The sequence below is a fragment of the Neomonachus schauinslandi genome, chromosome 3 (genome assembly GCF_002201575.2).
Source record: "Neomonachus schauinslandi chromosome 3, ASM220157v2, whole genome shotgun sequence".
Taxonomy (NCBI): domain Eukaryota; kingdom Metazoa; phylum Chordata; class Mammalia; order Carnivora; family Phocidae; genus Neomonachus; species Neomonachus schauinslandi.
This window is the reverse complement of record NC_058405.1, coordinates 171563813-171576146: the sequence shown is the minus strand read 5'-3', so window position 1 is coordinate 171576146 and position 12334 is coordinate 171563813. Positions and strand designations below refer to the sequence as shown.

At 39.1% G+C, this 12334-nt stretch overlaps 1 protein-coding gene across 18 annotated transcripts in view; it reads left to right on the top strand.

The window, feature by feature from the left end:
• FN1 (fibronectin 1) overlaps window positions 1-12334 on the top strand; it is a 66474-nt gene that overhangs the window by 16026 nt on the left and 38114 nt on the right. For all 18 annotated transcript variants that reach the window (XM_044913752.1, XM_044913751.1, XM_044913747.1 and 15 more), the window contains exons 13-19: window positions 4787-4908; window positions 7333-7513; window positions 7699-7875; window positions 8855-8983; window positions 9090-9179; window positions 9977-10171; window positions 10920-11192. In XM_044913752.1, coding sequence (XP_044769687.1) covers window positions 4787-4908; window positions 7333-7513; window positions 7699-7875; window positions 8855-8983; window positions 9090-9179; window positions 9977-10171; window positions 10920-11192 — 1167 coding nt within the window. The remainder of the gene's footprint in view (window positions 1-4786; window positions 4909-7332; window positions 7514-7698; window positions 7876-8854; window positions 8984-9089; window positions 9180-9976; window positions 10172-10919; window positions 11193-12334) is intronic.

The following is a 12334-nucleotide window of genomic DNA, read 5'->3' as shown; positions in this document are numbered from 1 at the left end:
TGGGAATAGAAACTGTGCAGTGAGCTACGCTGGGAGCGAAGTGTTGGGACTTTATGTTATGACTCTCGACAGAGAGGTTGCATACAGGGATGTCATGGAAATCAACGTAGGGTACGTGTGTTCACTCAACATTTCAGCCAGGGCCTCTTTGTGTCCAAATTTTCATTTATTTGATCAGTTGGAGTCTAGAACAAAGTATTCTGGGTCAAGAGTTGAGCAATTTGGTCAATTTTCTGCCCACACAGTTCAAATACTCCCAAATGTTTATTGCTGGGGTTTTCTTTTTTTCTAAGGTCACAAGACATAATGCCTAGCTGTAGGTGTGATTAACTCATTTTAGAAAAAAAAAACAATTTTAAAAAATTTAATTATAATAAGACATGGTGAATTATGAAGCTCTCATCTTTAGGTACCAGTTTCTTGAGCAACTACAGAGGTGCAAATCCTCCTAGACCTCTGTTAACTTTAGACTTGAAACATGGCCAGCATTCAGAAACAAAAACAAGTTTTCAGAGCGTCAGAACCTGTCTCTGACAGAAATTAAGATTAAGTAAACTAAATGCCTCCATAGTGTAGTAAGAGATTCACTATCGTGGAGAACCAGGTATGGAACAGTTTGGCCAAAGGCAGAGTTTGCCAAAGACATGGGTCCCGGCTGTATGTGTGGTGAAAGAGATCCATGTCAAACTCCACTCATCATTTTCTCATTTGTAAAATGGGGAGATTAAAGCTGATTGCCTTTAAAGTTCCTTCTAGCACTCACCATCTAACAGATCTCTGATCCTAAGTACTAACCACCCAGATACACCCTTTCCACAAACTTGGAAGAAACCTACCTCTCCTTAACCCTCAGTCGCTGTCAGGGCTGTCGAAGTTGACCTTGCCTTAAACAGGCTCACAGCACAAATTAACCTGGCTCTTAAATTGTATTTCATGGCAGATTTGGAGGTAAGAATCACTTAAAATAATTTTTTTTAAAAATCTGACTGCAGAAAAACCTGAAGTTCAGAAATTATATAATTGGTTTTCTTCTTTAATGAGGCAACTAAAGGATAGAAACTTTTAAAGAAACACTCTCTAGTTTCTATGTTTAGGATTGTTATTGGTGTGGCAGTTTGTCAAAAATCGTCCTCCAATTTAGAGAGAAATTTTTTTCTCACTCTTAAAATGAGCCTGTTCACGAAGCAACTCACTGGAAGCATTTTGGTGGACGTGACAAGGGTGAAATCCAAATGGAAAGGAAGGGAGCCTTCTGCTTTGGAGTTTTACAAGTTGACTTTGCTCCTACTTTTTAAAAAGGGTCAGAGGAATGCCCATTGAACATGGAGGAGGGGATTTAGAGAGGGGATTGGTGTTTGCCCTCAGTACGAGGTTGGGCGCTTATCTCTGTGCCTGGTTTGCTCAAGGGTTCATGCCTAGCACACGGGGCTTTATGAGTGTGGGAAGAATAAAGGAGCCACAGATGACCAGCAGACTGTCTTGGAGCCTTGCCCTTTTGGCTCCTTCTACAGAGAGGATTTGGTGGAGTTGTTCAAACTAACAGAAGATAAGAGGCATTTGGTTTGTCAATAAACAGCTAGGAAAGCACAGATCTCAGCAAATAAAATAGAGAAAAAAGGACTGAGTTGCAAGCTCATAAATATTTAACTTCCCCAGGGTCATCGTTACTAGAAATGATTCATTTCAGCCTTATTTTAAACTGATTTTTTTTAAAGATTTTATTTATTTATTTGAGAGACAGAGAATGAGAGAGAGCGAGTACATGAGAGGGGGGAGGGTCAGAGGGAGAAGCAGACTCCCTGCTGAGCAGGGAGCCCGATGCGGGACTCGATCCAGGGACTCCAGGATCATGACCTGAACCGAAGGCAGTCGCCCAACCAACTGAGCCACCCAGGCGCCCTTAAACTGATTTTTAAAAGTATACACATCGTGTCATATTTTTACTTAACTGTCTTATGGTTAGCCTGATCAGATTGAATAAGAGAGGGAGTCAAGTTTTTACAATGGTAATTGCTAGTATATACCAGTTAGGTTAATTTTAGTTTTATCAAATTCAACTGACGTAAATGATGTCAGAATTTTCAGATATCCTGTTTTCAGATCATATGTAGATTAAGGTAGAGTGGTAATCAGAATTTAGTTGACCTCACAAATGATGGACACGGTCTCTTTTCTTTCTGAACAAAAATATACTAAATGCATGAAATCCACACTGCCATTCAGTGCAGCCCCCTTAAGGGTGGGCTATGGTGCAAGCGTAAATTCCAAAACCTACAATTTCGAACCAGTGCTTGAAGTTTTAGAAAGAAAAGAAACTTGTAGTTTTGCTCCGTCATGGAGGTACAAACCACTGAGTCGCATTTTCCTTTTCCCACCTCCTCCTCATGGACCCAGGAACATGATTAGGGTTAAAGGTGAGCAGTGAAACTTAATAGACATCTTACCATCATAAACTTTTGCTTTTAATTAAAAGCTGGGTTTTTTTAGAGCAGTTTTAGGTTCCCAGTAAAATTGAAAGGTACAGAGCTTTCCCATATAGCCCTTGCCCCCACACATGCACAGCCTCCCCTATTACGGACACCCCCCACCGGAGTGGCGCATTTGTTACAACCGAGAAATCTGCATCGACACCGTTTTCACCCAAAGTCTATGGTTTACATTAAGGATCACTCTCGGTGTTGTACATTCTGTGGCATCATAAACTTTTTTTCCTCCTTCAAAATCTTGATTGCCAAACTAAGTAAAATACATATCAGGTGTCTCCTTACTTAAGGAAATTATAGTAGGACTTCTTTAGAGGATCGATATTTAAACAGCCTTACACCAATTATTGTGAATAATTTAAGGACGTGATATTCCTGTATTTACTGATGTTCACAGAAGTCACATCTCTGACATTTTGCTTCATTATTTGTCTTATTTATTTAAACTTATTAAATTAAATAAATTTAAGTACGCTTATTTATATTTGTGAGGATCTTTATAAACAGAAGGCGTAATTTAAAAAGTGACATGAAATTAACTTCTGCCAATTGATTAAAACAAACATCCTGCCATGTTCTGTGAAATATACACTATTTTAGAATGGAAAACTGAGAATTTTATGCATGGATTTTGGTGTTCAGGTGGCTTAGAAATACGTGCATTAAATGAAATTAAGATTCAGAGAATAGTTGTTAGTCTTCAACCACTTTGAATTATTCCCAAAACTTTTGAGTCTACAAAGATATGCAAGTTTTGTATTTGTTCTGCCATAGAATACTTTGTTTTCAAAGAGAACTGAACAGCAAAGATAATAATTAAGTTTGAGGGGCGCCTGGGTGGCTCAGTCGTTAAGCGCCTGCCTTCGGCTCAGGTCATGATCCCAGGGTCCTGGGATCAAGCCCCACATCGGGCTCCTGCTCTGCGGGAAGCCTGCTTCTCCCTCTCCGTCTCCCTCCCCCCTGCTTGTGTTCCCTCTTTCACTGTGTCTCTCTCTGTCAAATAAATAAATACAAATCTTTAAAAAAAAATAATTAAGTTTGAAAATCACTATTTTTTTTTTCCTAAGAGCTTTCAGAAAACTTAAATCTGTTAACAAGCTGGTGAAATGCTTTATGAAACTTGCAAAACGTTGCTTTTTTTTTGATAGAGTGGCAGTTAGAAATTCTTGGAAAGGTTATGACAAGGAACTTTATTTCTAATAAGTAGAACACTGATTGGCATCATAAAAAAAAGACAGTGTTTAGGAAAAAGATGGTGTTCTGTTCTGCAAGCTTAAATTCTCTAGCTCTTTCATTATTATCCTAAATGGAGTCTACACTATTAAGAAATCAATTCTACTTCCCTTATATGTTTTTTTCTTAAAAAAAAAAAGAAAAAGAAGAAGAAGAAGAACCAAAACCAGACTTTGAATTTTGTTGGAAACAGTCATACATATCGAGATGTGGAAATACTGAATTTAGTATATACTTCAAAATGCCATTTCAGTTGGAAACTGCTTTTGGAAAAAAAAAAAGTTTGACCTCTTAATAATTTGAGCACTCAGTAGTAGGATTTTAGAGTATACTTATCGAGTAAAACTAAAACTAAAACTTTCCCCCTAACTAATAGGATGCTTAGGCTGATAAGAAATAAACTGAGTCTTAGGGCATCATCTGTCTGGCTTAGTCAAATGAGCATGCAACTCTTGATCTTGGGGTCATGAGTTCGAGCCCCATGTTGGATATAGAGATTACTTAAATAAAACTTAAAAAAAAGGAAATAAAACTGAGTCTGTAATTAATCATTAAGGATTCTACCCCACTTAGAAATATGTGTGCTTTATATCATGTCATATAGCCTTTGGAATGTTTCCTTCTTAGTGGGTAGATTCATTCTTGATGAAAGCCTTCACAAATGAGAATTTGCTTTAAAGAAGCTTAGTATGATAAATAAATAGAGTTTGGGTTCTGTGTCACTTTATTTGGCTTAGAGTAGTTTCGCAATTTTCTCAAAATTCTTACTTTGAAAATGGAGAGGAAAGCAAACTGAGAGGCATTTTTCACATTTTATTTGCTATAAACAAGTTCTATTTGCATTTCTCATGTGATGGACAATGATCTATTGACTAAGAAAGGATTTTGTTGTGTTGATTTCCAAGGTGAGGATGTAAAAAAGTAATCCAAGAATTTTTTTTTTTTTTTACTCTACTCACATTTACTGATAAGTAAAACTGTCTTTTAATGATGGCCATCCATGTGCACTAAATTTTAAGCTGAAGTAAGTGATTACCCAAGATCACCGAATCTCACATTTTCATTTTCAGGCACAACTGGTCCCGTCCAAGTAATCATCACTGAGACCCCCAGTCAACCCAATTCTCACCCCATCCAGTGGAATGCCCCAGAACCATCTCACATTTCCAAGTACATTCTCAGATGGAAGCCTGTGAGTATCCCGCTCAGAAACTGCACACTGAGACTACTGAAATTAACATATCCTAAACATTTTTTTTTCCAGCTTTTGAGCCAATAAATATGATTAACTATCTGTGACTTGACATACAGATTTAGCTTTTTTGGTATTTAGAAGGATTTAGAAAGATTTGTTATTTAGAAAATCTTCTTAACAAGGACTTAGAAATGATAATGCCTGAAACAATTCTTCCCCAATATGGGAAGAGAATCTAAAGGTTTTGTATGTCTTGCAACTCTATCAGAGGAAAACAATGATTGGCATCATTTCCATGATTGAAAAATTAATCTTTAGCTCTTTGGGTTCACTTTTGAAGGGAGTACTTCTTAAAACATTATTTTTGATCCTTTGAAGTTATTTAGATAGAAGGGAAAAAGATGGTGCAAGGGAAGAATACAGAGGAGTGATGGTTTGTTTAAAAAGTGAACCTTGTGATTTTCTAACAAGAACCATCTAGAAATTGAAGAAATCATACAGAAATCATATTGGCCTAGTAAGCTTTAGTTTTTCTTACCCTTCAAACCTGCCTGCTATACCTCCAAAATTCATGACTCATAACTTGAGAAACACTATTTTAAACACAGGACAAAAATGCCCACTCTTAGCCATAGCTATTAAATTCTAGCAATTAAAAGCAAAATGAGGGGGTGCCTGGGTGGCTCAGTCAGTTGAGCATCTGCCTTCAGCTCGGGTCCTGATCCCAGGGTTCTGTTCAGCATCAGTTCCCTGATCAGCGGGGAGCCTGGTTCTCCCTCTCCTCCGCGCCTCCCCACCTGCGCCTACTCTGTCTGTCTCTTATAATAAATAAATGAATGAATAAATGAATGAATGAATGAATGAATAAATAAATAAATAAAAACTTTTGACTTACTAATGCAGTTAACTCTTGGGGAAAAATTCAAGCTGTGAAATCATTTTTTTTTTTTTTTTTGGTAGTATACTCAGTACTCTTGTCCATAGTATGTGGAGTAGCCATTTCCAGAACTTTGTATCTAGTAGATGTTAGTCAATGAGATCACTATATTGTCCCCTCAGATACCTCCTTGTCTCTCATCATTTTGTTTCATCACCAATTTTATTTACTTTAAAGCTAACTCTGAAGTGTTATGTGAGATCTCTGTAATTTGGGACACTTACAGAGAGGTATAAAATGTACACTGAATTGGGAAATCTTCAAAGAAGCTGCAGTGATGAATTTCTTTGAGATTTTCAACAATTAAGAATTTACAGGTTTTTCCTCAATGGATGTTACCTGAGAGTTTGTTTTTGAGTATTTTCTTCTGATAGCTAATTGTCTAGAAAAGTTCACATTGAATGAAAGATTTATCATTAAATCTGAACTAACTGTCATGATTAATTGCAGTGTTTTTTTTTTTCAGGGTATTTGAGTTAAAATTTAAATTTAAGATATACAAGGATCCGTTTCATTGATTTCAAAAATATAAATGGACACTTGAGTATTTGAATTATTGAGGAACTGGTTGATTGGATAATTTAAAAAACTCACTGGGCATTAAAAATGTATTTTGACTTAGTTTAGAATATTTACACTTAAAAGGATCTCATCTTGTTTGAAGTAAGGCCGTTTCTTTTCCACACATTTTATTGCAATGAGTTTTGTGATCCATGACATGTTAATGAAGTTGGACAGGATGTGAAAATGTAAACTGGAATCAAAGATTAAATAAACCAAAATCACATTCTTTTTCAGTCTTGCCCAAAGTTGGGAACTGCTTTTGATGGGGTAATTCATATCCAAGAATGAGCCTTCAGCCAGACCAGTGGAACCTTATATGTGATGGTCCCAGGAACTGAGTCACAAAGCAGTATTATATTTTTGACTATTTCTGCAAGGCAAGAAATTTGTATCCTACTAAGTGAAAGAGTATATAGCCTTTTCCCACTTCAGAGAAGAATTTATCTCTCTTCATCGTAGAAATTTAAAAAATGGGAGAGGCAAAACTTGGGTTCATCATCAGTCTGGCAAAAAGGAAGGTGCCCAGTGCCTGCGACTGTGTGACCTTGGTCATGTCACACCTCACTGTTTCTTCACCTGTAAAATGAGGGTAATTATACCATTAACTTGGAGGAAAGGAGAGATGGAGTTTAAATGAGTGAATGCAAGTAAAACAGCACAAAGCCTGGCACACAAAGAGCTACCAGTAAATATTAGCTATGATAATAATTATTATTAATATTAAACTCTGCTAAAGATCCCTATCCCTTTAGCAGAGATAAAGATATATCTCTGCTAAAGATTCTGATTCCAGTTTTCCATGATTTTCTTCCACAGCGGAGCTGCCTAGGTCGCTCCTTCTTTGAAGATTACTCAGTATCATCTCTGAATGTTCATCCTTGGGAATACTTAATATGACTTCTTTTCTTTTAAATCTTTAGAAAAATTCTCCAGGCCATTGGAAGGAAGCCACCATTCCCGGCCACTTGAATTCGTACACCATCAAAGGCCTGACGCCAGGCGTGGTATATGAGGGACAGCTCATCAGTGTCCAGCACTATGGCCACCAAGAGGTGACACGCTTTGACTTCACCACCACCAGCACCAGCCCCGCGGTGACCAGTATGTATGCCACCCATCCTCATGGCTGTGCCTGTGTTCCTCAGGAAGTGGTTTGCTTCCCAGGTCCTATTCCTCCATGGATGGCACCAACACTTTTTTTTTTTTTAAATGGTGTCCTTTGGATGACAGTAGTAAATGTTCTCCAGTGGCTGAAGGCTCCCTTTCCCCTTTCTGTCACCCTCTAGGCAACACCGTGACAGGAGAGACGACACCCCTTTCTCCCGTTGTGGCCACTTCTGAATCTGTGACCGAAATCACGGCCAGCAGCTTTGTGGTCTCATGGGTCTCGGCTTCAGACACCGTGTCAGGATTCCGTGTGGAATACGAGCTGAGTGAGGAGGGAGACGAGCCACAGTATCTCGGTAAGCTAAATGTGCCATCATGACAGCTTTGGAACTAGTTGACGGCTCGTACTGAACAAACTTCCGCTGTGAGGAAGGGAAAGATGACCTTTCTAGAACTTAGCTGGGTTTTTCCTGAGCCATGCTCACATTTTCCTGTTCCCCAATATGAGCTGCATTACGCATTCGCCTGGGCACAGATCTATACAACCATAGTGTTTTCTTTTATGTATATATATATATATATATATATATATATATAATTTTTTTAAATAGATTTTATTTATTTATTTATTTGAGAGAGAAAGAGGGAGAGAGCGTGGGGAGAGGAGCAGAGGGAGAGGGACAAGTAGACTCCGCACTCAATGCAGAGACCTATGTGGGGCTTGATCTCAGGACCCTGAGATTGTGACCTGAGCCGAAATCGAGTCAGACACTCAACTGACTGAGCCACCCAGGTGCTCCTAGGGCTTTCTTTAGGGAAGTGATTGCCACTTTGAGGACCGCAGCAGAAAATGTTAGCCTTTGGGGGTACACAGTACCCTCATTAATGCTTTTTAAATTCTCATGGTTAGGGGACTTTTAAAAACTTCATTGTAGCAAAATATATCATAGGCATAGAGCTTGATGAATTTTTATAAAGTGGACACACCCATGTGACCAGCACCCAGATCAGGAAAAAGAATATCCCTCCTACCCCATCGTCCCCTGCCCATAACCATCACCCTGACTTCTAACTACAGAGAGCTATTTTTACAAATTGGGGGTGGGTTATAAAAATTATATATCTTTAGAGAAAAAATTTAGAAAAATGGTAAACAAAAGAAAAATTATCCCATAATGCATCGATAATTATTGATTATCCATTAGTACATTTCCTTCTAGACTTGCCCCCTTCCCTTATGAATATATAGTTTTAAGAATATCCCTCTTCTCGTCTGTGGAGTGATTTCAGGGGTTGGTTTGCTCTGACTGGTAACCTTTCCTTTTTATTTTAAAGATCTTCCAAGCACGGCCACTTCTGTGAACATCCCTGACCTGCTTCCTGGTCGAAAATACATTGTAAATGTCTATCAGATATCTGAAGAAGGAGAACAGAGTCTGATCCTGTCTACTTCGCAGACAACAGGTACACATGTACTAGGCGCTGTGAAGAGAATCTTTTTTCTGTAGAACAGGCCTAGAGCAATATTTCCTGACTGTTTTCCTTGGGTGCTCCTTTCTTTGTCTGTTAGCGCCTGATGCTCCTCCTGACCCTGCTGTGGACCGAGTGGATGACACCTCGATTGTTGTTCGCTGGAGCAGACCCCAGGCACCCATCACAGGTGAGGTTGGCCTCCTTCTTGGCTGCCAAGTTCATCTTGACAGCACGGGTGGTGAGGGAGCCAATTCTGATCTGTGAACAGAGATACCACTTAACTCTCCTACATAAGTCTAGACTAGGGTAAAGGTGTGTGTGTGTGTGTGTATAATAGTAATTCAGAATGTGATTATTTTGAAGTCTTAACTGCTCGACTTTCTTACAGATCATTTCCCACCATGTCCACTTTATTGACCCCCTACACACACACACACACACACAACACACAACCTCGAAAGACAGCTCACTGACTTATTAAACCAGGCATTTCTGAGATCGAAGAGGGGTAATTTTTCTGAAAACCTCACTCTAAGATTTAGTCTTAAAGAGGTAGCTCAGTTGCCTTCTTAGCTCATTAAGTTACTCAGCTGCCTCTGAAGTTTCTAAAAGACACAGACAATGCTAGACAATCTGCACTCAAGGTGGTTCATTAATTGCTTTCATTGCCCAGAGCTCGAAGAGAAGAAATCGTTTTCACATGAATATTTTCACCTCATGGCATCTCTAATAGACATTTATTAGGATATCAGGTCTTCAAGGATGATATTTATTATTAAGAAGGATTGCATGGCTGCTCTTATTTTATCTTTGTACTGAATAGTCCTTATAAGAAGTGGCAACATCTAAAGAGTCAGAAAGCATCACTAGTTCTTAACTAATCAAGCAAGCTGCTAAGGGTTTTTCTGAGAAGAGGGATTTATGACTCATTAAACCTCTGTTTCATAAAACTGTGTGGCTAACGTTTTCCCCTTGGATCTGCAGGATACAGAATAGTGTATTCGCCATCGGTAGAAGGTAGTAGCACAGAACTCAACCTTCCTGAAACTGCCAACTCAGTCACCCTCAGTGACTTGCAACCTGGCGTTCAGTATAACATCACCATCTACGCGGTGGAAGAAAACCAAGAAAGTACTCCTGTTTTCATCCAACAAGAAACCACTGGCGTCCCGCGTTCAGGTAACTTAAAGCCACCTCCTGTGGTATCATATCTCTTAGGGTTTACCAAGGTAACACATTTAACCTCACTTTTATGGGAGGAATAAAACTGCCCTTGGATGGCGCTCCTTTCCTTAGCCTGCTGGGGAGGACCAGAAGTGTAAGATGAAAGAATTATTATTTCTGTGGGAGGGTTGTTTCGTCTCTGTCAACGGTTCCCATATGCCAGTAATCTTATAGATTAGTTTATCCCTCAACTTAAGAAACTTGGCTGAAATGTCCACACTATAAACTAACTTATCAAGGCTGGCTATTGGCCTTCCTGATTACAAACTGACACATAAAGCCTTCATATTTTTCCCCAGAAACTTCAGTGTTCAGTCATCTGTTACTTTTAAGTTTTACAAAATGGTTCAGTAAAATGCAAACCACATTTTTTCTGTTGTCACAATTAGGATTTTTTTTTTAATTTTATTTTTTGTGTGTTTATTTTAAACTCCTTGATAAGACAATACATTGGAAACTCATCTGCTTAGCTACACATTTTAGGTAAAATAAAACAAAACGCTTCAAATGTCATATGTAAGCAGGATGACTGAACCAGAGAAAATATAAGCAAAAACACATATTCTCTGGTGAAGAGACAAAACCTAGCATTGCTTTGGAATGAGAGGCACCATGAATTTTCTATACACATCTGGGAAATTGGCTTAAAAAAAAATACTCTTCAGGAGGAATTGTGAATGACCGGTTGGCTCTCGTCTGTTAGATGAAGTTCCTCCTCCCCGGGACCTGCAGTTTGTGGAAGTGACAGATGTGAAGGTCACCATCATGTGGACACCCCCTGAGAGTGCAGTGACCGGCTACCGTGTGGACGTGATCCCTGTCAACCTGCCTGGGGAACACGGGCAGAGGCTGCCCATCAGCAGGAACGCCTTTGCGGAAGTCACTGGCCTGTCCCCCGGGGTCACCTATCACTTCAAAGTCTTCGCTGTGAACCAAGGGCGGGAGAGCAAGCCTCTGACAGCAGAGCAAACGACCAGTATGTCTTCCTTCTGACTATCTCCACCCCAGATTCTCCACCCTGACTTCCAATCTGTGGTGAATGCACAGCAAACCGTTAACTCCTAGGGGTACAGTTAGAGATGGGGAACTACCCAGTGGAGAAGAGAATGCGTGGTGGACATAAAACCCGTTAACACTTCGAAACAAAATGGAGATCAGCTCCATGGATGCTAAACAGTGACCCATTTCCCAAATACACGTATCCATGTAATGGCCCCGAGAGAGGGGAACTTAAGAGAACCTGATTTTCTTTGCTGACAGAGACATGGATTGTAAATTTGAGGATATTTTCTGTAACTAAAAATATCTAGATCAAACTGCAAATGTACACTCTTAATCCTTTTATAGAATTATTTATAAATAGTAATTGCTAAAACAGTTAGTGCATATGAAGTCCCAGGGTCTCTGCTCAGTTCATTGTCCTTATAGTTAATACTCTTTTTGACCTAATGAAAAAGGTCTTCTTATCCACTTTGGATTCATGAAGCAATTGAAGCTCATACAAAATTCTGCTGTTTGTGAAGTCCAAGAGCTAGGAAACAATGGAGCTGGAGCCACATAGAATTTTGCCTTGTGACTCCATGTCCCGTTCTTTCAGTTATTATATTTGACTACCTCTTAAGCACTTCCTTCATCTGAAAAGTGTTTTAATTTACTGCAGGGCAAGCGCTAGCTATCACCCTCAAGAAAACTCACAGTTTGTGTGATTCTTTCTGATAGTGCACCCTCACCAGCATCCTACCGTGATCCTGACAGATACGCTATAATTATTATCTAATACGGATTATGCAAAAATTACTTTTATTCCTCTAGCAAAGGACTATTCATTCAATTCATGCAGACAATTTTCTTTACGTTCCCTGTAGAGGTTTCATCTTGCCCTCGTTTTATTGGCCTTGTCTCTCATGTCTTAACCAGTTTGGTTCAGAGCACATTGTGGTATTCACAAGTGGTTTTTTTGGTTATTGTTTCTGTTTTGATAATGCTATCTCAGTAATGTTAGTATAATTTCAGAGGGTGATGGGAACGTCATGCTGGAAAATTCCACTTTCCTCAGGATCAAAGTCAAGCAAAAAAAAAAAAAAAAAGTCAGCAATTTCTCACGATTGACACCATTTT